The following is a 26,582-nucleotide window of genomic DNA, read 5'->3' as shown; positions in this document are numbered from 1 at the left end:
CTCCATGGCAACCACTAACCCCGCTCTACGGTTGCTAATCAGAGCTCCCCTGCTGCGCATGCGCCCTGTGAACCCAGTCGATCAAGGTGGCCCGTAAACAATACACTGGGCGCGCACATCTCTCCGTCTCGCTCGGTTCTCCTAATTCGATTTGCAGGCCCAGAATTCGATTCCAGGGTCCTCCGCTGAGACCGCCATTATGCCCCGAGATTTAATCAGGCGTAAATGATGGAATTATGGCGGGAGATATTTGTGCGATCTAGTTACAGCCACCGGTAATTCATGTCAGCATTTACTTGAACGAGCCTGCGCCCCGGCAACCACTAACCAATATGGTGGACACCAGAAAAAAATAGCGCTTATGTTTTGCAGGTGAACTTAGGTGCTAAAAATAGCGTTGTGGCAGCAGCATGCCCTTAATTACATTTAGTTTCAGCCGTGTGGTTATGTTCTAGCACATCTCCCAGCGACTTTTCTCGTACAAGTTACAGCTTTTGGTAAATTCTGATGAATACCATCATTGGGAAAGCATGACATCCTCCCATACATAGTAATAGATTTTGGTTTCGAGTTTACAGTTTTCCAAATGACGATGACCTCTCGAATGGCATACTATTACCTACTTATTGCTTCGTAAACTGCACCCGACGTTTATGGACCTTTAGCCGATTATAGGTATCAAATCATAAAGCCACTCTTACAACAGCTTAATAATTGGGGGTGAGGAGCACACTTGCAGGGTGCACTGCGTAGGTTTCTCTTGGACTAAAATGAATTATCTTTTCATATATACTTTCCGGCAAACATCGAGAGTGGTGAGGATTAGTGGCGTCCTGTTTGCCAGATTTAGAGTAGTTCGCGGCCGGTGGCACTGCACTTTTTTACGCAATCCCCCGCTCCTCATGCCCCCAGAAGTCTTTCCTTTTTCACTGTTAACAGAGAACATTGCCAGCGAGGGGTGTATGTCAGATTCGGAAGGGACGTGAACTCGAGCTCAGTCATCACTCATTTGCGAATGCTGGTTTTTGTGGGGGAAATATTTGGGTTATGAGTTGTCAGGTCTGACGAAGATACAGTTCCCGGGGTTTCCAATGCGAATTAGGTCTACTCGTCAGGATATGACGTAACTTTTAGGGGTGAAAAACTTCTTCTTATAGATCTGTCGCAAAAACTCTCTCTTCAAAGTCGCAGTGGAGAAGGGTTGTTCACTTTCCCGCTCGATGCCTTGCGCCGTGCCCGGGAACGCCACTTTTTTTGCATGCATGCGCTGTATTTTAAACACATTATAATTTCATGGGGGCAGCTGTCACCTCCTTTCAGCTGGAGAAATTTCATTAAGTCCCCATTAGTCTCGGCGAGAGGCGAGCCGTGTGGAATATGCGTACACCGGGGGGACGGTTTGACGGGGGCGGCACGGGGGCACAGCCTGGGCTCTCGGCCCGTCTCTCCCGGCTATTACCCCGCGCGCCCGCGCCGTCTAGGCGTACCTCCACCGGCGCTGTACGTGCACACCGTTGTTGATACAAATGCAGACCTCCCCCAGCAACACGCACGATTCCTGGGAGGAAAACCAAAGAGACTCACGGCTGCCTTGGCCAAACATCCTACAACTAGCATCCTGCAGTCCCAGCCATATTAATTAATGACTGCAGACAGAAGATGAGCAGTAACCCCTCTCATCACTTTCCTTTTCTTTCTCATTTTTTTTTCTTCAGGAGTATCAAGTCGATGGCCTTCTCCCTCCATCCTTCAGCGGCCTAATTCCGTGCGCGGAGGAAACCCCGTGGGCAATACACACACCGCCACTGCGCAGACCAATCTCCCGTCAGCTGATCTACTCTAGAGATATTGCCACGCGTGTCTTCTTTGGATCGTACTTACCCAGCATCCGTGCCGGCTGACTGATGCTACGGAATTTATTTAACGTCTTGACATCTGGTTCCACCGTGCCTTCGAATAGGGACTCCAGATACACGACATATCTAGCAGGCCCGTGCATAGAACCGCAGCACTGTTTCCCGTATACTCACGGTAAGTTCTCCTGTCGAGTTTAATCAGTACTCCTGTGTCAGTGCATTCCTTTATTACCAACACTTTTCCTCTCCTTAACATTCTTAATTATGAGCAAGAAAGATAGTGTAGAGGTTTGATAAAAACCTAAGGATTTTCCAGTACTTTCACTCAACTCATTTTTTTTTTTGTTGCTGAAGAAAAGCCCTCTGTTAGGGCTAATGACATTCGTGCACTTCGTAGGATTTAGAAGGAGACATTTCGAACTTGCAAATAGGTCTGAATTTCCCAACGTCTCCTAGCTCTGTGCGTGGGAGGGTTGTGCCGCTATTATTTTTCTCATCTAGGAATTGACATTTCAATCTTGGAAAATGTCAACTGTCAATATTTCCATAATCCGCTGTTTTAACATTTACAGTCTCCGCCGGACGCAGGTGCTCGTTAACTTTTTTTTCCGGCGATTTACTCATCGAAATTATATTAGTTGCACTCTTGAAGTCGTATTTAAGGGTGTCAAGGATACTCAAGGAATTTGCACTCCCCCCGAATAATAATAAGAATAAATTCACGACGGGCTGGCTTTGGGTCAAGTAGTCAGCGTGTGAGAAAAAAAATCCTTTCGTAGAACTATTCTTCACAATAGGAGACTGCCGTTCGATTGGAAAACTGCCGTGGACCTTCTCGGGGGTGGCACCAAAGTCGGAACTGGCAGCTTGTTTTCACTTCGTGTCGTGAGAGCCGTGGTCGAGCTTAAGTAATTTGTTGAGTGTGGAAGACGCGAGGATTAACGCTGAATGTGCTAATGTTAATACAGCTTTGGTCTGTTTCATTTGGGCATCGGGAGAACAAATATCGTGTCAGCCTGACCATGGCGAGACCACATCCTGGCTTCGAATTTGTAGATTCTTTACTTCGGCAGTTCTTGAACGCTTCCTTGAAAATGAAACACCTTCCTCGATCATGTCCCAGCAGTCCTCTCTCTACTCGACAACTTCGTCCGTTGCATGCAGCCCCGGCGGCGCGCAGCTGACAGCTTGTCAGCGAGTCCGGCCTGACGAATGCCCGTCAATTTGCGGTTATGATTGGCAGACGATTCTCGCCAACATCAGACCGTGACCCCCTGCTCGGAAGGGTCAGCACCCCGGAAATTCTACCTTGTCAGAAATTTGTCCGAAAATAAAATCGTCTGATGTTGGGGTCAGTGGCCTCGGGCAAATAGCAGTTTGCTGTTACTCTAGTTTTTGCCATTCCACATTATTTCACTGTCGTCTTCTCCTTTTTTTTAAAAAGATTTTTCTTTCAGAAGCGGAAATGGGTGAGAAACTATATACCAGTTTCGTAATAATAACGTCTTTGCAGATGTCTCAAGTAAAAATGTGGAATTTTTCCAAAAACAGAAATTGCAAGGCACTCTGGTTTGTTAAATGTGACTTGTGTTTCTGTGGACTCCGTATTTTTTTTTTTTGAGCATTGGGTTCTTTTTAGAACTAACTATTGTAACACAAGGAACACTTCATTCATGATCAACTAACTTTGTCTTTTCAAACCAGTAAAATGATGCTTGCACCTTTCAATGGTTCCAATACTTTAACTTCACAGTACAGCCGTGTTCCCATTAGCACAGGCACACGTTGATTGAACTAAAAGTCCGTTTCTCTTCAGAAATGACTGGCCCAGCAGTTCACGTTACAGTAAACAGGCCCGCTCAATTTGATTACGGGGTTCCTGGCTTATTTGTAATTAAACCTAATGCAGTCGTTTTGCATGCACTTCTGAAAAAAATTAACCGCGGAGTTTGCCTAATCGAGACATATAGTGACCCGTCTCGATCTCGACATTTTCTAAAGCAGAGCGCATGCCGCTGGACTCAAAATGACAAAAAATTATTATCTACTAACTTCTGATTAATGCTGTAGCCGGTCACAGGATATTGCCGAGGACGGGCATTTTATCGAAGCTCAGCTTATGAATTCATTTCACGTGACGTCTGGGGACCAGACGCTGGACGGCTAATTGTAGCATGCTCCTTGCATAATTAAAATGAAGCGGGGATTGTGAAATCATGATTGTTTTGAACGCGGCTGCTTACCTGATCCTCAGACGGTGAATCTGCTGAAAGACAGAGAGCAGAGGTCAATTTTTAGTTCCCCTCTTCCGAGTGACCTCAAAGCGCCTCGTAGTCAGCTCTCCTTTGTTGCTTGTGAGCGCGCTTCCCATTGGCTAATACCCAAGACTTCCGGCATGTCATGCCCAATCAGAGACGTCGTGCGTCATAATGGAACTTTGTAATGGGGCTTATTACGGCGGGTTTTTATGCCGGTCACAACGATTGCACTTTACCGTTGTGACATGGATCGAGCTCTCAGCGCGTGGAAGGGACATCAAAGTACCCTGGCATACGGGTGTTTTGAATGTTTTGCTTGGACTGTAGACCTGCCCAGGTTTTACATCATGAATGGTTTACATATCATACAATTCCGCATGCGTGTTTGAACCTTTTCTGGCCTAATACATGTAATACCAAGCTGAATCGACATCTTTCAGAATGCCAAATCTGTATTTATTGTACAACCAGCAAGTGATGAATTCTTTTTGCTTGTCCAAGTGTTACAAATCGTTTCTAAATACCTGCATTAACTTCGCATTAAACGAAATATTCAAAACTCGCCAATGTGGCATGGGCATGATAATATCGCCCTTAACGGCTGTATGGTGGCCGCTACCATAATGTTGACATATCACACTGTTCCATTTGGGAAAAAGTGTTAACCCAATAAACACAGCACTGTTGCAGAGAGCTGTTGAATATTCACAAGGCTGGCATTTGACGTTAAAGGGGAAGCTTAGTCTCTTTGGAAACCGAGGTAGTAGTTACGAGAGACATACAAGCGTTCCATTCTTTTGTCGAAATTAATGTGCACAGTGGGGTTGTTGATAATGAATAGGCCAACGATGCCAACCTTTTATTTGTTGTACAAACGATAATTACGACAGCTATGACACCCGGACAGAGCCTTTAATGTGACGTTACACGGCTCTGACGCAGACGCGATTGGTATCAGATACCGTCCTGCAAAAGTGTGTTTTCGTAAATGCGCAGAATGACTAACTGGCATTCTGATAAGGACTCGTGGTGGTGTGAACATTCCCGGCAATGGCCGGTGATTAATTGCCTGACCGAGCGTCAAGCCATTCCCACCCCCCCCCCAAAAAGATATACTGCAAAGTTGACAACCCTCTTCTCTCTAATCCCAGAAATTACCGAAATAAGACATCTTCCCAAGCCCTTGGAAGAGTGCCGTTGGATGCCAATGCACTTTTAATCCATGATGTGGATTTTTGGCAGAGTGCCGTATACACAATTACATTTGTGGCCAGAGGATTGAAATCTCAGTGAAGCATTTTTTTCCCTGGCATTTCCACCACTTAAAAGTGAGTCCTGAAAGTACAACATTGTTCCTTCATATTTCCCATGCTCTTCCCTTTAGTCAACTCAGTTGAGTCATAAGCTCTCTTGATCTTGTTCGGAAATGAATTGTTATTATGGTGAAGTTCACAGTGTTTCCCCACGCTGCAGCGATCGAAATAATTTAACTGTCGAGTGGATGATTTCTGGTCGCTTCTGAGTTAGATTGTTAAAACGGTGCAGTTGTTTTATTAGGTGGGCTCTCTTATCTTCGTCAGTGCCAAATGGATCACAGGTATGAACGCGTCACTCCTAGCCTTGATGGAGAAGTGGTCCATTACATTTACACTAGGGGTGGGATCGTAACGGTATCGATTCCCCGAAAGTTATGTCGATCGTCTATCGATTTCTCGGAACGTGGGTCGATACCTTGCCCCTTCCTCACCAATTACTGGTCGTAATTTTGTCCCCAAAAGGGCTGGGAGGGACGTTAATGGGTGGCCGTGTCTACGGTGGCGTTTCCTCACCAGCCAAAATCATTTCTTAAGGTGGCTACTTAAACTCTCAAAATCATTTCTGAGAATCTGTATGGGAAAACTTGCTACCTCCAAACGCAAGGCCTGTTCAGCTTCTGCGAAAGTATTTCAATGGGCCCAGGTCGTGATATACATACAGAAATGACGACACGTTTTTTATTTAAATGGCTTGGATTTCTTCTGTGATAACATGCAAAAAGGGCCACCACATGCCTCACTTTTCCTTTATACAGTCGGCGACGCGTAAATTTTTCATCCTATGATTTATCTTAAACTTTTCAGCGTTACTGATACTTGAACTGTGGACACAGAAATAGCTTGATCTCCGAGAGATCCATTTAAAGGTAGCCGATTGAGCACCGATAACGGATTTATGAGGGGGAAACTGTTCCATTAAATCATCCCCGGTAAGGGCTTTTTCGCACCGTCAGATATGATATATTTTGACGTCTTGAAAGATTGGCTGGGCATCTGGTGAAAATATGGCGGCGCTAGTTTTCTCAACTGGAGGAGTTCGTGGGTCAGTCTTCTCACTGTTTCCGCATCACGGCGGTTGGTATTTACCACAAAACCACAACTTTATAGCCCTGGAAAGGAAAAGGAACAACCATTCAGAACATGTAGAAAAATTCAAACCAAACTTCTACTGAGATACATTGTTCTTCAAATCGAAAGTTCGACAAATATGGAGATATACCAGCCAAACTATATACCAAACTCTCATTGAAAAAGTTGTACTTTTGCTCGAACCGCTTGGATTGTTAGAACAATTTAAAAAAAAAAGAATGGCATAATTATATACAATCTCCCGCCGCTGTTCAGAGCAGTTGGTATATGTTAATGTTTATACCGATTAGCATAATTGTTTATTCATATTTAGCTTCTGTCGCCGAAAGAAGTAACTTAAAGTGCACCTTCCTTTGGAGTTTGGTGGAATTGGCTGGATGCATCAGTAGTGTGCCCAACAACGATCAAATGCACCACCATTCTCTCGCGCAGAAATCAATATTATCCTTCGAGTAAACCATAGACCATCCTTTCAGGTCTATTCAGAGGCAGTGGAGAGCGCCAAAGCTTCTTCCAAGGGTGAAAATTGTGACAACTTAGCCTGGTTTCTTGACCCGACCCCAATAATTCTCACCGGTCGGCATCGGCTAGTCTGCGCCGGGCCCTGGCCCATTGTTTATTTGTTGATGTAAGACGGAAAGTATTCCGCGCTGCTGGGCTAGCCCTTCCCTCTATATAAGCAGAGTGCCCCAAGAAAACATACAACGGGAGAGTAGATGTACATGTACATGTTCACACCGTCAGACGGACCTGCGCGTATTGGGACTGCAGCCAAAGTCGTAAAGGGACGGAGGTGTGGCTACGTTGAGGAGCGCACCAGTGTTAGGTGCGGCACTCGACTTTCATCACTTCGATAACTGCTTGGTTGTCGAAAGTCAAGCGAAGATTCTCACTTTCGATCTGTAAAACCGTCTTACTGAAGGGCTGGATTTTTGGGGGGACGCTTACTTGGCATCGGTGTCGTTTGTGCCGGGATACCAGTTGTTATCATGGCATTTGGTTGACTGCATCCTCGTTCTGATGGAAGGATAATTGATTTGAGTACATCGCCTGCAGTCGAGCTTTGGCATACCGAGGTGAAAAATGGTGGTATCTGTCGTGATAAGGTAAGACCTACTAAGGTTTACCGGTTCTACCGTAGGTTTTTGTTCCTTCCTCCATGATATGACGAACGCGGCTTTAGGGACGTAAACTTTTTCAACTCATAATATGGTGGCCATGAAGGGCCACCGCAGTTGTAAATTTCCTTCTTGGCATGGTAAATCTTTTTTTTTATGTAGAGCTTTGTTGGGTGTGATTTTAATTGTTTGTTTTTTCAGTTAGATGATATTTTCCTCGATGTGGCGAAATACTGTTGCGCTGCGATTGTCTATGTGCTATAATGCGAAGCTGAGTTTTGCCTCCAGGAAATACTTCTCACGCGATGTGATTTGTGAGGTGTCACTACAAGGCCATGACACATTACGTGCTTCATGTAGCTGCTCAAGTAACGTTTCATTTCAGTCATGTGGAACTTTTTACAGAAGTTCTCATGGGTTCAGTACACGACGTTTGCGCGTTGCGATTGTTTGCTCAATATATTTTATCAAAAATGTTTCTCATCGCTTGGGGGCGCATCCTTCCTTTTTGATGTCCGGTATATCTCCATGGGTGCACCATCTGCGTGAACAAGGAATAAATAAAAGTGTACATTTTGACCTCGATAAGCAACAATAGAATCAATTGTATTCAAGAAGGTGTAACAGCGGACGTGTAAACAACAGGCCTCAGGCTCGACATTGATTTGAGAGTTACATTCCATTCAAACTCCCGGATTTCCCGAATGATCCCATTATTAACCTCGATCAGTCATTGTTTTAAATCTCGACAAGCAAACAAAACAGATTCCTACGAGTACTGAGGGCATTTGTGTGTGTGTGTGTTGGTTTTTCTCCCGAGAGAGCCGCGGGTTGTCAAACTGAGCATTTCCAGACTCCGCCAGCCGCCACAGTGCACCTGTCAGGTTTGGGTTTCTAGGTTTCTCATTGGTTGACGTGCACTTGTGATCTCGGCTCTGCGTTCCTCCCAGAGGTCATGGGCAGGTTCGGAGAACGCTGCAGAACACGTTCTTCCGGGAGGACAGCCGCTCTTATCAATACAGAGGAGCGTCCAAAGTTTTTTTTTTAACCAGTTTCATGTTGAACGGAATTTGTTCTTCTATGGAGTGCTTTCACGGTGCGCCATCACGGAGGGTAGTTGTGTTGCGCTAATACACTGACAATGAAAGCACGGAGCCTCTATTCATGTACACCATACAGGATCGATGGCCTTGCCTTCAAGATGGCGCACTGTGCAAACGTTTTTATTGTATTCGCAGCTCAAGACAAACTTCAAGTTCAGCTTTCAACTATGTTAAGAATCTAGGAATACGTTAGACATCTTCACTAATTGTACGATACCCTCTGCACCTCCAGACAAGGCGAATACCGAACTACGAATAAGACCCACTTGCGAAGTGAACACACCCGCACCAGCGCATTACCAGCCAGTGATCACAAAATTACGAAACTGGGTTCTCCTTCATTCTCACTGACTTGCCCAATCGTAGATGCACGATGTTCTCAATATTCAAGTTCATGAGGAGTTATTCTCCATCTGCCTGGATTTATTTGGGAATTTGATGCCCATAGTACATTTTACGTCCATTTACAACGGGGAAGGGGCTCTAAATTTCCTCCGTCAACGAGACTGTGTAATAATGCACAGCGTTGCGCGCACAAAATGATGTTCAAGTGCCATTACGGGCAGGTAAAACTAATGCAACAATGAATTTCAGCTGGATAATTCTTTGACTATTGGTTCATTTCCATGTCTGTTTTTCGTTGGAACATCCTGGAAATCCACAAATGACAAACACGATTTCCAAGCTTCGTCGTTCAGCTTGTGATGTAGTCTTGTAGACTTCACCGCACTCGTTTTTATCACAGTTCAAGGTGTGCAGTCAGTAAACGCACACGACGTAGTGAGCCTTTAAGAGTGATGTACAGGATTGTAACTTATCATGCAAATGCACAGAGATAAATGCCAACAGTAAGAACAATATTGATGCACGAGTTGCCAACTCTCAGGCTTGAATGGAAACTACCTTACGCAACTTCCTCTGGATACAGTATCGCGGACAAGCGATTGTGTAGAATTCTCTCAAGGCTAATCAACCGCGTGTGGCGCGTGCCAGCCTCATGTTGATGAATGCCCGTCGACTGGCGTTCGCGGTGGGGTCCCATAATCCTTCCCACGTGTTTTTGGAGTCCTGGAGTGGTACTCGTCAGACCACAAAATAAACAATGATTATCGGAAACAACCTCTTTGTCACTCTTTTTCATGGTTGATTTTTTTCGTGGCAGGGAATTTGCATTTTTGTGTATTGCTAAGCGCATGAAGTGGGCGGAGAATCAGGGCTGGTCTGTAGAAGGTTAACCACTTATCTCTTGGAAGGCGATAAATAAGCGGCATCTATGACAACATTCCATGTGCCTTTCGAGTAGTTTGGACGGGGAGTGAAAAGCGGCCGAGCTCTGGAGTCGGTGAATGCCGCGCCTTGAAGATAAACCACCAGCAAGTGTTAGAGTTCTAATTCAACTCGCTCAGAAGTCGTCAAACGTCGAGTGCAAGGAGTAAGGTGTGCGCGCGCGCAGTGCTCTCCCCAAACATGCTCCAAATTGTCTGTGCGGGCCAAGCATGTTGAAACATTTACTACATGCACCAGGAAAACTGTCCAAGCTTTGCCTACTGTTGGCGCCATATCTACTGTACTCCGAGGTGCCTTTTTGGAGGTAGAGCTATACGGCTACGACTGCATCCGAATCTCCTGTCTAGAGCTAGGTCTAGGTCTTCGCTCCACTGGAAATGCGTGGAGATGCGCAGACAATAGACCCAGCCGTAGCCCTGGAAGCCCGTTTCGGACACGGCCTACGTCTATTGTCAGCCTATATCCTTGCGCATTTCCAAAGAGCAAAGACCTAGACCTTGCTCTAGACTCCAACAAATTTGGATGCAGCCCACAAGTGCCCCTGAAAATTGCCCTCCATTATCAAAGACTTGGCTTTATACCTTAGACTTAAAGTAATCCATCTCATGGTTCAACCAGCGGGCACATCGTGCACATTAATCCACGGCATTGTGGCTTTCTTCAAATCAGTACAGAGGGTCGGGGAAATGGGTCACCTTACAGCCAGCTGGGCGTTGTCAACACGGCACCAGACTAGACACTTTCCAAGAATCGTTTTGTCGTCAATAATTACAAATTTAGGGTGCGATTGAATAGAAAAACAGCTTGCAAAATGTAAGATTGTTTAGAGGGCTTTGAAATGGATTACTGTTTTTTTCTGGGATTTTTCTTCAGTTATCGGCTGCAGTAAGCAAACAGGAAGGACAAGGAGTATGGAGCGACAGTGAGTCGATTATTTCCTTTGGTTCATTCCGCGGGGCAACTTTAATTAAAAGCGTTTCCGCTTAACTGAGCGCATCTCGAACGATTGAACAAAAAGATGCATGTTGTATTTGTACCACCAGTGACGCCAGGCACCATTTCCTCGATTTCTGTTATTAAAGTAACTGAAATGGCACGTTGGTGGAAGTATGTGGCCGATTTGGATTGTTAAATGTGCATGGAGAATCGAGGACTCAGCAAACACCTGCTCTTCAACCTTTCAATAACAACAGTACTCCAGCTCTTTTTCACAGTGATATCCTTTTTTCCGAGGAGGACAGGAGGAATTAAACAGTCTAAAAATTCCAAATGGGCTCTAGATTACCATGTACCGAATTTCAGTGCCTTTTTCCAGTTATGCGCGGGCTTGCGCATTCCTCTGTTTACAGCATTACCGAATAAACCGCTTGGTGCGTCATAAACCGTCACTAGCCCGAATAAATAATAGTTTTCAATCGCATCGCGTATAAATAATAGTTCTCAATGTTGAAGGCCAACATTTATTCTGAAGTTGTAGGAGAAATGGACCCTACATTCATCATTAAACGGAGCTTCAAGCGTCATTTAACTGTATAACTGTCGCCCTATTTGGCCCGGCATTCTATATTTAAACTCCGAAGAGGTGCCGCGAGGTAAATATTGTATTTGATAACCGTTGTATTGACAAGTTATGATTACTTTCTTTTTGCGGATAAGAAAACTTGAAATGCCAAGCCAGCGGGTGTGCACGCAGACACTGTAGTGTGATTTGTGCTCCGTCAGTGGCCGCGTAAGCGAAAGGAAGATGACAAGTTTATCTGAACCGTCACACCTTCACCTGAGAATGTACAGGCACCACCGGGGCCCCGTGAGGTTACTCAATCTCAAAGGCGGGATCGACAGTAAATCTACTCTGCGGTTATCGTGGCGGTTCGGGGGCCTCCCCCGGGCCAGGTGTATCTACGAGGCTGATTTATAGCCTGTTTACGCTCGTCTGGCCCATTAACCCGGGGCACGACGACATCGCGACATAGCTGACACCCATAAACGGGGGTTGTCGACACCCTAATAAGCCTACATTCTTCCACCCAGTTGGCCCCAATTCACCCCCAATCCGTAGTGAGCGAAGATGGCGCGCACTGTATTATATCCGCGTGTACAGCCTCTTACACACCCAAGTCCCCCTCCGTAAGGGTTAAGGCTGTTGAAACAAAAAAGTGAGGGGTGGTGCTTGTTTCTAAAACCGAGTTTTAATCAAGAACTATGCCTGGACCCCAAAACAGTGTTTAAAATTTCATAAGGATATATGAACTGGGCCCCTTGGTTGGGACAAGCTATGGATTGATTTGTTGCCTGAGCAAAACTCATGACGAATCGGCAAATTGTGCGCTGTTCTGCCTTCCTCAGAATTAAGGGATAAGGTAAAAATGCCTAACATTTATTAGTTTTCGAGTGAATTTCGATGTATTTCCGCGTGTATGTTGATTTTTTTTCATATTTTGGAGTATTTAACCTAAACGAGAACGTTTGCGAAATCTTTGTCTACGTGGCTTTATTAAGAGCTTTTTCAAATTGCCATTACAACCGCCTTATTCACTCACGATCTTTATTTTCTCCAGCTTTTGAGTACCCCAAGGGTTCTATAAAAGTACTCGACAGTCACGAGTAACTGGAGTTACGCTCCTATAAAGACAAAAGGAAACTAGCGAGATCAACAAGCATTTTATTCTAATTTCAAGTCACATCTGCACCTCACGTGAGCGAGACGAAAAGGCCTTCACCTAGCGTGGCCCCTTGACGTGTCAACTTCGGTCAGCCCCCAGATAGGAAACGTGCCTCCAGACGGGCACAAGTGTGTGTTGGAACGGGGCGGGTTTGCTGTGCCGAGCGTATGCCTGCTTTACAGAATTGTCTATTGAGTCGAAATTTGATTTGTTTCTGTCTTATTTCCCCCCGATTGTAATATCTCCGAGGAAAGGTTTGAATGTTGTCACGAAATGATAAGCATGCCCAGTGGCCAGCTGCCTTGCATCAAACCATATTATTTTAAGTGCGATTCGGAGTTGTCATCATGTTTTGATGTGTGGTTTCCATGAAATATTATGTGTTTGGTTAATTAGATGTGGTAGCATTTCGCAATGTTCTCTACTTCCTGAAAGCACCACCCTTCTGTAACTCACTTTTTGCCATTTTATCTTAGCATATCCTTCTACAAGGAGTTTTGCGAAACTTACAACACATTCACACACAAGTAACGTTCATATCGAAGGCTTAATTGAACGCCAATGTTCAACTAAATTCTACGTGCCCCAGAAAGTACAAAGGACAATTTTCCTCAAAACAGGAAGATAAGGCGACCAGATCCGAGCCTTAACACATCCCTCAGCCGAGGCATGCATTTTGATTAAAAGCTGGAAATGTAGGGACCGGAAGAGCTGTTTAGACTTTTTTAATGTCTTGTGTATGAAGGACTGGAATTTCGTGAAGGCGGTAATTGTAGCGAACGCCAGATACGTTACCGGCAATTTCCACGGCAGACGAAGTAATGAGAACGCCCCAGACGAGGGAGTCGGCTCTTTCTCCTTGCATTCGAGGGAAAAACCCTCCACGCCGAGGAGAGAGTGCTTAAATCAAAAATTGGTGCTCGCGGTGCTCCGGCGGGAACTAGACGGGCGTTATTTGTGGGCTGGAAATTGGCGGGAAAGTGTAACCGAAAACTGCGGAACTCTTATCGAGGGGAGTTGATTGGTTGTAAAAGCGAGCAGTTGTAAATTACAAATGGTTTGATAACTGCGGTCTGTCATTGCCGTATTTTGATTTTTGAATTTCTTTTTAAGATTTACGCTCGACATTGAGCAGACCCGTATTTCGACGCCTGGCGGGGTTTTAACACAGTTTTATGTGTCTGCTCGGAACTCCGGGCAATTACTTCTAGAACTAGAAGTGAGCGCGAGATATGAACTGTTGAGGTGTGTAACCAGACACGGTGGTAACCAATGTTCTCGACGTTCAGTGTTTGGTGCTTTGGCTAGAGGAGTTACCGGTACTTACTTAGAGGATTATGTTCCTTACGCGATGTAGGGGCCTACTCGAAGTTTTAATGTAACACAAAGGTGTCATATTTTTTATGCTGTGAGTTATACTCTCGCAGTAGAAACAAGTTTATGAGAGATTATGTATGGCATTTATTATTTATGTCTTCATTCGCTATGTCTTTGTTCTGAAGTTAAAGTGAAACTTTTTTGGTGTATAAGTACGATTTTTTTCATTTCAGAATAAATTGTATGCTATTAAACATGTTAATTGCGAAATAATGGGCACATCTTGGTCAGGTGTTTCAACAATTACGCGGCCGAGTTGAAAAAGGGAGGGAAAATTCAGCGAGGCTAGGGCGGGCGTCGGTCACCCATCGCTGGGCGGTATTTGACGACGGGAGACTGCCCGGATACTAGGCGACTGGTAGACGGAAGGGCCCTGCCTGGCCCGCAGCGCCGTCTGCCCGGTAGGGAGAGGGCCGCTCGACACGCTACCCGGACGGTCATCTCGTGGCCGGGGACGTTTAGCCGGAAGGAAAGCCCATATCCCGTTACTGTGTCAAAATTATGCGTCTGCTCTTTGTTGTTTTCCTAGGATTTGATGAGTTCACCACAAACGTCGTCCTACGATGAGACAGAAATGGCTCGGCTCTCTTTCGTTGCTGTCTCACTGAGAAGTCATTCGGTTAAACTCGCCTTTTATTTACATTTAAATTGGTGCGCGAAGTGTTGTTTTATAATGCCTCGTGGTAATGACATATGTCGTAATGGCTGACGAACTTCAGTCAGCTGGTATCCTGCTGAGTGGCTGCCAACAGCACACATGGGTCATCAGCGGGAGATGTCAAAACCGGTTAGAACGCGAGGCTAGCGGAGGGCGTTTAGCGGGTCCCTCGCCCGCCATCGCGTCCTGTTGCCAGCGTGTCTACCAGGGGCGTCCGCTCGGCTTTCCTGTTATTTTATTTTTTTTGTACACGAGTGAACTCTGCATTTCCTTTCCTCTGGGAAGACCAAAGGAAAAAAGTCTTGGGCCTGGCTCCTGCTCGCCAGGTTTGGAGTCGTCGTTCAGACTCGCCCGGATGTTCCGGGACGGGATGCTGTGATGGGGTTTGATCTCCGGAAGTACACGGTTCTCAGGCTGGCGTGCGTGCGACTTGGGGCAACGTGTCAGGCCCGGGCTTAAGCGCGCCATGTAAATAGCCACCGGCGTGGTAGAGGCTAGGCCATTTCACCGTGTGACGAGAGCTAAGGCAGCAGCATAGAAATCAACATCTTACCGGGGCTCTCCTGACCATCTCTTTTCCATCCTGTAGAAGTTTGTTCTTCAATATCTGACGGCAACATTGAGCGCCCGTATCATCCTCGCCCTCTTGACGATATTTCGGCTGCGCACTGCAGCGCGCTAGATACGCCAGAGAGGCCGCCCTTAACTCAGACCGTCACAACTACCATTTCCTTGGCCTGGTCCAAAGATGCGTCTCCCTGTCACGTAAAGAGGTCCGTGGGAACACCGATTGTCTCGTCGGGGTCGGGTCGGGAGTGTTCTGTCTTGTGTTATCAATGCGATTTGTTTTCCAGTCGATTTTGTCGTTTCGCGGTCAACCCCGTACAGGCTAGGACCAGCGGAACAGTCTACAACAAGAGAAGTAAGTAGGTACGATTCCAGTTCGCCCGTTAAGGGTAATTTCCAAAGGTTTGATCCTTTGTATTGCTGAGGTCCTGGCGCGCCCTATCGTCACAGTGCAATGTTTAGCATTTAGTTTTTTCACAGAAACATCACTTATCTTGTTAGGCACTACAGTTCTGTTTGATTGTGCTGGACCACAAGGAAATATCTTGTGGCTTTAGGGTTCTTGTCTCGATGTCTACTCACTGTGACACAATCAACCAATCTCGTTCTTCAAATTGCAAAAAGTTTATCATACTGAGAAACTGTGCCAGAGTGAGTCGTGTCATATACATTGCGGCTACGGATAGCTTCCGTATCGCCCTACTGACAAAAACGTGAAGCCATAGCCATAACCTTCACATTCACTGTTCAGAGGGCTTATATGTTGAGTTTTACCTTTAACCTGTCAATGATCGTGACAACTAAAATTTATGAAACCTTCAATCAAAGTAAGAAAAGTCCAACATATAAATCATAACCTCTCTTTCCATCCTCATAGCTTCGTTTGAAAGAAATGTAACTTGCCGTGTTCCGATAGCACGTGACATGTACTTGTTCAAAACGAGGATTCGGTTGGCACGTGCTTGGAGGGACTAACAAGCATGAAGTAATTGGGTGCAATCATGACCAATTAGCCGCTACTAATGAGGTCGTGTCTCCCATGTCCTCGTGTTATATATAGCAAATGTCAAGGAGAATGATCTGGCCACCACCTGTCCCACTGCTTGCCTCAACGTGCAGTTGACGCTCTTATACTTGCAGGTGAAGTTCAACTCACGTCTTGTCTCTGAACTTCTTTTCCAACCATCTCTCATTCTGTCCAGTTCAATACTTTCAACAGAATTCAAAAATCAGATTCTTCTAGGAAGTCCAATTTTGTCGTCGACTGATGTCCAAAGATGGAATATTGAATTGATTAATTTGTTATGATCTGCTTCCGAATCTACGCGCGAGAATAGTTTACGTCATACTCACATTTTCCATTTCACTTTTAGTTGGTTGACTCGTTGACTTTTGACCTGGTTATTTTTTTCTCATCCGGCACCACGATTGACCTGAACCCAGATGTTTTCCGCGTCATCTCGATGCCTAACTTGTCAGTCGATTTTTCCTTCAGCTTCCTGTTTATTGGACTTTTGACGGATGAGCAATACTTGCCGATTAAATCCGTAATTGCTTATTGCTTGTAATTACTCGACTGTTTACTCAAATCCACAGGTCTCGTACTGAACGCTCACAGAAAATGACGTCGCCCCGTCTCACGCCCTCTACCGTCACAATGGCGCTTCTGCTGCAGTTTCTGGTAGTCTCCTTCTCCAGGCTGTCGTGGGCGCAGCAGCTCCCCACGCGAGACGAAGAAATATTCCAACTACAAATGGCCAACCCTGAGTCCGTAGCGGACACCAAGGTTCTTCCGGACGGGGCGGAAACCAAGGGTTACGTTTTCAAAGGCACCCGTAAATTGTAAGTTGACTCTCTTAGTGTGATCAATTCAGTTTAACCTATCACCGGAGTATTTCAAATAACATAATAGGCCACCCTCCCTGAATATAAATACCTCGACCGAAAGGTTAGCACATTCCTGGCTTTATTTAAAGTCTATAAAATGCATTCTCAATCATGTTATCTTAAGCCGATAGTACCTATGCACTTGTGTCTAATTCTATTTTACCGTTGGGCATATAATATCCGAGCAGGAAATCGTACCGTGGGCCTTCATGTGCCCTCGGTTTTCCGCGGAGCCATATCTACCGCGATTTTCTCACAGAAATCGATACCCACGTTATTTGAGACTGTGTTCCGCATAAAAAAGCTAGACTCCCCTTACACCAGTACAAAGCGTCACGCGTGTTGATCGCATCTCAAACGAAGGGGGGGGGGAGACACGGGTCAGTAAGAGGCCAGCACACCTGAGTGACATCATGATTCCCCCCACCCCCATCCGTCGGCGATCGTGCAAGCGCTCCGCCTTTTAAACTCTCTCCAGCCAAAATGTGATTTTTGTACCATATTTTCGTTTGCACACAACTTGACACAACCTATCCGGTCTCGACAGCGTTCTGCAAATTTCTTTGTTCTAGCAGCATGACCCAGGCTTCGGGGTCTGCTTCCACCCCCCCCCTTGCTCCCGCTCAAAGTAGGCCCCATCGCCGAACTGCGGGTAAAGCAAATATTTTAAATGGGGCGGCCTGCGCTTTGACAGGCGAGAAATATGCCGAAAAATCGCTCCCGCGGGAGTCCAGCAAATATTATTTTTGGCCCCGCCTTGACCCGCTCGCTCGCCCGGGCCCAGTGGATAGAGTAAGTGACCGGGTGTTCCAGTGGGGTCAAAGCGAGATGGACAAAATTAATCGATTCGCCAGCAATTACTTCGCGCTCTGCCTGTGGTAAGAATAGTGTAGCCTCCTTTTCCACCAATGCGGTGCTTGTTGTTTGTTTGGTTTTGTAATTCCTAGCTGCAGACCTTCGTGGAAAGTTAGTTGGCTTATGGACAAGTGTATTTGTGCAACACCCCAAAAATATCACCCACAAAATAATTCACTTATCAAAATAATTAGTAAAGTTTATTTTCTGTAGTCGGTCACGGTTTGGGGGAATCCTTTCGGGGAAACACATGTAAACGCACTATTCACCCGTAACACAGAGGTATGGGCGATTTTTAAATAAAAATAATTTGGAAAAATGATTGAGTGTTTCGAGAAAGCCCCTGAGTACTGATTTATTATGGTTTGCACCCGATGCGCTTGACGAGTTTATTTGGACAAAAAAGAGTGTTATAGCCATCTCCCGAAACTTCAAACTTTTAAAGAGATTGAGGGGGTTCGTTCCGGAGAAAGACCGCGCGTTTATTAACGAACAACCTCCAGTACCCACGGGCGTCCCGTTGAAGTTGCAATGGCCGCGAATTGTCTCTCACGAATCACGCAGCAAGAGGTGGAACATTTGAGGCCCAGCGTTGGGCGAGATGTAAGCCTAGATAGCAGAGCGGGGTTTTTTTCACAATCGAATTTAGTCCCTCGGTCACCGTGGACGCATTTTGTGAAAGCTCGATCTGTGTCATACTTACCCTCTGACTGTCGAGAGGCACCGAATCGGTCGATGGCGTGATGCAAGACACGGGTTATTTGTTGAACTTGGAGAGCGACCAAAGTCTGCGCACTATAGATTTTGTTTTACGCAAGCAACCCCGGCCTTCTTATTCTGACACTCAGATGGATAGGACGCCGCCGACATTTGGGTCTCCGTTACGTCGACGTTGCTCAGGGGACATCCCGTGTGGCGGGCACCAACTCTGACCTCATGAATTAGCCTTCGAAAATCGTGCGTGTTTTTTCTTGTGCTTTCGAATGCGCGGAAGCATCTTGTTTGCAACAGAATTTGCTCGAATCCAGTTGTCCAATTACTATGTCATCAAAAATATTCTCAAGGACTTTTAACGGCAGGCACAAGCCAAGATTGACAGTGATGTTAATTTTCAGTTTATCACCGCAAGACCGGCTTCGTTTAAACATCACACATATCAGAATATTAAAACCTGACAAAACTTCCTGTTTTGGAGCAAGAAAACGTTTGGGACGCTGGGACTGTACCTTGTAATGCTTTCACGCACTCGCCGAGTTTACTGTCATGTAGAAATTGCACTTGAAACGGCTGTCGTGTGCGCGCTTATGATATGTCACTGGCGAAGTCATGCCCAGGGGGTCAAACGCGCAAAGGTCGGGGCGAGGGATGGCAATCGACGCGTCGTTTATTTATCTTGCGTCGAGGCAAGATCCTCAGGATTTGGGCCGTGATGTGCCCGACGGCCATTTTGTGTTTGTGTTGATAGGGAGGGACTTCCTCCGTGTTGTGGTAGATTTGTCACGGATCACCAGATGTGAAGTTGAGTTATCAAGAAGTCAAGTTCCCTCCCGTCTGCAGATTGGTGCTTCTTGGCGGGTCGGGGCAGCGTATAACTTGCTGCATTGGAGCTCTCTAGAATCAGTCATTCGTGTAATGTCATGGCTGAGTCGTGGGTAAAGCTTGAAGTATACATAGTTGAATTGAACCTGGAGGCATTAGGAGATAGTGACCAGACCATTGAAAAGGTTTCATCAGTTGTGCAATCGCTTGAACTTGGTTGAAGTGTATTTCTAGACGTAAACCAGTCGGTATTATCATGATAAGCAATGACCTCACTGGCAAATATCACTGGCAGATTTGATGTAGGAAGGTAGGCCCTATCTGATTTGAAAAGAGACCAGAGCAGTACTGTCATTAGACAGTGTACAGTGCATTTCGTGAGCTGTATGTTTAGTCCCACAAAAAGCCGTACATGTGGTCGTTCCCTCAGTTAACAGACTTGAATCGCGGCTAGCTTGCATACCGAAAACTAAATGCGAGAGTCCACGTCGACGCGTCTTCAGCGCGGCTGTGAGGGTAGGCCCACACGCGGTATGTCTAGCCATGACTTCGACGGCGAACGCATAACAGTATACTGCCGAGAGATTTAACCAGCCATGCACTGGTCAGGTCACCCCGCCGTGAACTACTCGGCACAATCACGCGAACTATTTGCTCGCCCCAGGGGTGGGGTCGTCCCGCGCCCTGCACTTTTGTGCGCCCCTGATCCATCAGCCAGGACGCCCTTTGACGGGCAATTTGTCCGAATTTGTCGTGCCAACACGATAATGACATCGTGTATCGAGCCAGCATCGTGTAAGTGCCTACAGCCGGGGCAGAGATGGTTGAGCTGGGTGGAAGAGAGAAGTCCTCCCGTGGAGTTTGACTACAGGGGCACATTTTTTTTAATAAGGTTCTTCACCTTAATGCACACTGATCAACAACGAAAGCTCTCCAGAAATCACCCATTTCTGAAAACAAACGTCCTGGTAACTTTACTGGTAATCGGCGCGTCGCTTACAGTAGCTGATGCTGAACTTGAACATACAGCGCGACCCTTGTTGCATCTAGGCAAGAATGCGAGCTGTGGATGTCCTGCTCAAGAACACAATTATTACTGGGAACGGTCACATCGCCATTCTGCCCATGCAGTAATCTGCCCAGACTCAGTGCGCCTGGGCGCTGAAGATTCGACCTGAGTTTGCTGTGCACACCAGTTCACCCAAGTAAATGCACAATGGTCATCTTTGACTTTCCCTTGACTGCTGTAGGTCAAGGTTCATAGTCAATGTGACTGCGTATATGTACATGTACATTACAGTGATGTAAGGGCTTCCTTGACGCGATACGTGAACACAGTGCACCCGACCAGCCAAGCCTTATGTCTAGAGCTAAATCTAGGTCCCGGTCAGTTACACATTCGCGAGAACTTGCTAACAGTATACGAAATCGCAGCCTTGAAGTTCCTTCTTGCACAAGGCTTCAAATACTTAAATACCAGCATGAATTCAGCAACGGGATGGTTCTGCATTGCTCAGGACTTCACCTATAACCCGTATTGATCTGTAGCCCTAAATCTGCAGGGCCTGTCCCGCTGAGATATTCCACCTTTTGGTCCCTGTAAATTGGATATGCGGCCTTTTCGACTTCATATCTGCAGAGCTGAGGAAACGTGGATCATCTGAGATAGCAACTTGAAGCGCATGTAATAAAACCTCTGTGTATTTGTTGCTGTTCACGACGTTCCGATTTAGCAGCGTGTGCGTCAAAGTCATCTTATAGAATACGGGCGATTCACAATAGTGCGCCTCCATGCGTTTATAACGCGTTGGCCAATCACAACGCGCGAAATCCGTCGACCCCTTCCAAACGCGCATTGGGTCGACAGATTTCGCGCATATTGATCGTGTTGCAAACTGTTGGAGGCGCACTATTGTCAATCGCCCGTATTCCTAAACAAGCAAAGCAGAAATCAGTTTTCCCGCTTGTTTAACGGTGCTGGTTTCTGGCTCTCTCTTCTGTCCAGTTTTTACTTCGTTGTGGAGGAGGATAACGCACCCGTGGCTATCACAGTCACGCCGTGCGCCGCTCAACTGGACTGGGCATTGTCACTGATGGATCTGCCAGAGGACGGAAGCGGCTCCAGTAAGTATGCCGGCAGATTGCAAGAAAACACGGTTATCAAACAGGAACCGAACCGATGAAGTTGTTAAAAGTGCGACCTTGACATTGCTCAGTTGCCGTGTACTGTTTTGAGTCGACTACGGTGATGAGGCAGTGCCCGTAGATAACGAAATGGTGACCCCCAGCTAATACGGCCGTTTCACAATAGTGCGCCACCAAGAGTTTGCAACGCGTTGGCCAATCACAGTGCGCAAACTTTGTCGACCCAATGCGCGTTTGGAAAGGGTCGACAAATTTCGCGCGTTATGATTGGCCAACGTGTTGCAAACTCTTGGTGGCGCGCTATTGTGAATCGCCCGTATTGTGGCACACGCTTTTGCTTCTTTGTGTATTGTGGTGTCCACGTTGCGGAAGTGGTGAAGCATAATATACATGTACCTGCCTATCTCTTTTTTGCATAGGTGACGACCAGTTAAGTGAACAGCGCCCTCGTCGTCATCCCAACACAAAGTTGGGCACGGTGGTGAAGACGTACGTTGGCTATGACGTCAGCACGTACGTCACCTACAGCTCCCCAGCCGGCATCTACACGCTGGAGATCAAGAGTCCGGAGAAGAGCACGAGCGTGCGGATTTACGCCACCACCACGCCGGATTCGGATCACCTGTATCCGGAATTGCCGACTGATCCCCGACTCGACATCACCTCCTTCCGCAAGAACAAGGTGTCTCTGGCCTGGAAGCCGAGCCCGTCGGACGTGATCTACCGTGAGCCCATCGTGTACTGCGTAGCGCTGAACGCCAGGCAGAATTACCACACGTGGTGTAGCGTGCAGTCTTGTCTGTACGGGGACCAGCCGCCAGCCCAGCCGGAGCACGCAGGATTCGGCTTCGAGAGCGAGCGCGCTGAGCGACGTCAGCACCGGCGAGACCGGAATCGCGAGAGGGAAGGCCGTGGACGGGACAGAGAGGAGGAAGACGACATCATCGTCGAGTGTGTGGGAAAGAAAACTCTTCACACATTCACCAACCTGGAGCCGGCCAAGCGGTACTACTTTGACCTGTTTGCCGTGGACGAAACCAACAACAGAAGCGTCGCGTACATCGGTACCTCCATCATCACCCGACCGGGACCAGAGATCAGAAAACACATTACCCTCAAGGACGGCAAGCTTCGTACGTCCTCAGTCCGTAAGTCGTCCCCAGTCAAGACCTTCGACTTTAGCGTCGGGGAGACGGTGCAAGACGTCATGGTGACGGTTCAGCCCTGCATTGAGTCCGTGCAGGCCGAAGTTTGGCGGGACGGGACCAAGATACGGAGTTCGAACATCCGCAACCTGAAGGACTTCTGGATCCGCGACATCTCGGGCGACATCCAGATCAAGGTCAAGAGCTTGCGTCGGGGGTCCACGCACTTCCGTATCTTCGCCACCACCCGGCCTAACAAGTACCCGTTCCCCCGGCTGCCGGCCGATAAGCGGATCAAAGTCTTTGAGAACCTGCGGCAGTGCGACTCGGTCACATTGGCCTGGCTGAGCACCAAGGAGGTGTCCCAGTACTGCCTGTACAAGCGGGTGGAGAAGCAGGCGAAGAAGCCAACCAAGCGAACCCGGGGCCGCAACAGGCAGTGCCTCGAGCCGGACATGAGGAAGAGAACTGAAAAGGTGATCTGTCGGCCCGTCAGTGGTCCCGATGTGGAAAGGGATGTCCTCATGGAGGAAATTAGCGGGCTGACGCCCGACACGACGTACATCTTCGACGTGTACGTCAATAGCTTCGGCAAACAGACGCTGGCGTACAGAAGCGCTAGGGTCACGACAAAGAAAGTGTGCTGATTGGAGATGTAAAGACTCCTTTTAGGTTGGAGACGTTTTATCCGGCTGTAGCGTGAATTGCCGTATGAACGACGCGGCGCCTCCAGCAAGGGCGCCCTCTGTTTAGTACTGACCACCTGAACGACGACAGCCTCGTGACAGTCTGACTGGCGAGACAAAAATGACTCGGCTTTTACCCGGGAAGTGACCGAGCGACTCTGACGTTTGTGATCGAGAGAGGGCGCGATTGCGAACTGCGACTGGTGCTAAATCGATTCACAGGAGGGCGCTAATGCTATATGGACAGGTCAGATGGAAAGAGCCACGTGCCATCTTTTTTTTCAGAGTTATGTCAGACAAGGGAACAGTTGCTGGAGTTTGGATGCTGCGTTTTACAATTCTTGAAAGAAAAGGACAGTAATACGGTCGTGTATATCAAAGACTTGAACCGTATAAACTTCATTGCTTATGAGAAACCTAGTATTCTTATTTTGTACTATATACTTTTGACTGTTTTGGAACGGGACGCCTTTATTTCGAACACTGTAATTTATAATAATGTACATGTATATTGAACCCCGAGAACGAATGGTTGCCGCGGCTTGGTCTGGAATCGGTGTATATAATTGTTTGATGTAAAGAACACGCCAGGATCCCGCCATCTCGGCTGGTACCCAGACTGGGTGATGCCTAAAGGCAATGGCCTTGCAAGCTAAGTACACTGCCTAAAATAAAAACAGTTTTAAGTATAAAATGTTTACAAAATGACGTAAATACGTTTCTCTATCTTGGTATTACATGTGTACAGACTTTTATTCGTGAATTGGATGAGATGGGAAAAGCTGGTGGTTATAACAACCATATGGTAAATCAAACGGGCACCGCGACATCTAAATACTTTCTTTGGCAAAAACCTATAGCTAACCAAACTGTCCATGTACGTGCATGCTCTAAATTTCCAACCACTGCTTGATCCTGTATCATTTCCAAATTATCAGCGCTTACTCCGCCTGAAACATTATGCCTACCTTACATGTTATTTCTGTGTCTTTGCTTTGAATGTGTTTGCTGCCAACTAGCGGCAAAAACTTGTTTGATTTTCTGCCAATGCGCACAAAAATGGGAATTTTTAGCAGAAGTGCCATTAAGTAATCTTGTTTTTACGAAGTCAAGAATAGTGACTGATATTGCTGAATGAGTTTCTGTGCGCTTGTTTGATACCTTTCATGAATATATCATATTTGAGCAATTAAATGTTGTAATTCAGGCTGAACTAAAAAAGCGAACTCTATAAACTCGTCAGTTTTAACTGTAAATTCTTACCATAGCTTGTGCATAATAGAATACCAATCATGCATTGCATTAAAAAAAAACAGTCTGGCGTGATTCTTGACGTTCACTATAATTTACCTATTTATCATCGTTTCTCAAAGTATTGTAAAGATCATTTTATAATGTTTGAAATTTACAACCTTTAATTGGCAGACGAGTGAACTTTTTAAAAATGTCCTTTAACCTCCCATTCTGTTAGGATCATTTTATGTAAATCTGTACAAAAGCACGTTTAAGAACAATTTCAGCAAATGTGCCGTAACACAGAGGTTATCACTGAACGTTCAATTCTATATATTTTGTATTTTCTTTTATGTAGTTGCATTATTGTTTTTGATTTGTTATTGCGTTTCAATTTTTGTACGTAATAACTAATTTCAACGAGTTTTCGAAATCATTCGTTGTAACAATTTAAATACATGTGTTTCGAAAATTGTGATTCGAGGAGCCTGCCTACCTTACGAACTTTTATTCACCTTTTATGTGTTTTCTGTTTAATTAAGCAACACGTAAAAATAATTATATTCCCGAATCTGTGGTCACGTGATAGGTATTATTCCTTTCTTTATTACCATTTTATTTCTTTTTCTCAAGTAATCACCTTGTGTTCAATGTATAAAGTGTGAAGAACCAGTTCAAATGAAATTGTTTTAAATGTGTACATGTGTTTGAAAACCGTGACTTAAAATATAAAAGTTGCTTAAATTTACTCTTTTTTAGTTTTCCTCATTGTCGTTTGTCAAAGTGGAAGGAGAAGTGAGCTTTTTGCCTTTAAGGAGAATCTCACGAACATGTTTGAGCTTTGGTTCTCTCCTTTAAAAAAAGAAATTTAGGGCTTAAATTTACTTTGTTGAGTTTTTCTCATTGTCGGGTGAAAGGAGAAGTGAGCTTTTTGTCTTCAAGGAGAATCTCACGAGCATGTTTGGGCTTTGGTTCTCCACGTGAGAAAAGAAATTTAGGGGTCCCCTGCAATGTTTTTTGTCCCCTTTTGTAGTTTTTTTTTTATTCGGTCCCCGAGATAGTCTACGTGAAGGCGCCCTTGAAGAGTGGAACATGCATACACCTACGTGTATGTGTACACCCGATCCTTTTAGTGCTGGTTTCCTTTTTTTTTCAGTTGAGCGACTGATTTGTCACCGTCGTTCAAGAATTTGAAGTATTGTGAACCTAGTTGTGTCTTGTTGGAGGCTAATGGGGGGGGCCGAGAAACGAAAGAACTGGGAGCGCTTTTCACATCAGTGGTTAGCAGAAAGCATATGCATGCAATAGAAAAAGCCACGTGATTTTAATAGACCTTTTTACTAATAAGTTAATAATTACGCACACAATGCTCACAAATGGCCTTGGTGGCAAGGTCCATTGAAAATGTATGTACAGGAGTGCGATTTTGATAATTCTCTCTCAGGTTTTTGGCTTTGTTCAGTTTTTTTCTCCAAAAAAATCCTGTTAAATCATTTTTGCTATTAGTTTCTAATCTAAGCGAGATTTTTAGTGCCCCGTAAAACGACTTTACAATCGTAACTTTTCCTGTGCGCGCGAGATTAAGCGGGAAACAGAGGGCGCCAGACTGTAATATTGGACTGTCAAAAATGCTGGCGTCAGGGTTTTCGAGGAGCTGCTGCAACGCCGGCCAAGATGGTCAGGACACGTCACACGACAGCATCTGTTCCTCCTGGGTTCCCCGCTTCCTGCAGATGTTGTTGTCTGCAGTCGGAGCACAGACCGCCCGATAAAGGGAGACAATTTTAGGAAGGGCACGGG

General features: G+C 46.0%; 1 protein-coding gene across 7 annotated transcripts in view; it reads left to right on the top strand.

Moving 5' to 3' along the window:
- The window catches only part of ndnf (neuron derived neurotrophic factor), a 54,173-nt gene extending 28,643 nt beyond the window's left edge, over nucleotides 1-25,530 (top strand). For 3 of the 7 annotated variants that reach the window (XM_022231721.2, XM_022231719.2, XM_022231722.2), the window contains exons 2-5: nucleotides 1,716-2,031; nucleotides 16,889-17,134; nucleotides 21,579-21,697; nucleotides 22,138-25,530. In XM_022231721.2, the coding sequence (XP_022087413.2) occupies nucleotides 16,914-17,134; nucleotides 21,579-21,697; nucleotides 22,138-23,510 (1,713 nt within the window). In that variant the 5' untranslated portion in view covers nucleotides 1,716-2,031; nucleotides 16,889-16,913 and the 3' untranslated portion in view covers nucleotides 23,511-25,530. Of the gene's footprint in view, nucleotides 1-118; nucleotides 276-1,202; nucleotides 1,501-1,715; nucleotides 2,032-7,152; nucleotides 7,626-14,875; nucleotides 15,648-16,888; nucleotides 17,135-21,578; nucleotides 21,698-22,137 lie in introns of those variants that run through there. The other 4 variants (XM_087129933.1, XM_022231724.2, XM_022231718.2 and 1 more) reach the window with 4 other exon arrangements.
- Nucleotides 25,531-26,582: the final 1,052 nt, after the last annotated feature.

The sequence above is a fragment of the Acanthaster planci genome, linkage group LG19, assembly GCF_054643075.1.
Source record: "Acanthaster planci isolate LZ-2023a linkage group LG19, COTS_SCS, whole genome shotgun sequence".
NCBI classification, from domain to species: Eukaryota; Metazoa; Echinodermata; class Asteroidea; order Valvatida; family Acanthasteridae; genus Acanthaster; species Acanthaster planci.
The sequence above is the reverse complement of the archived record's forward strand: the minus strand, read 5'-3'. Positions and strand labels throughout refer to the sequence as shown.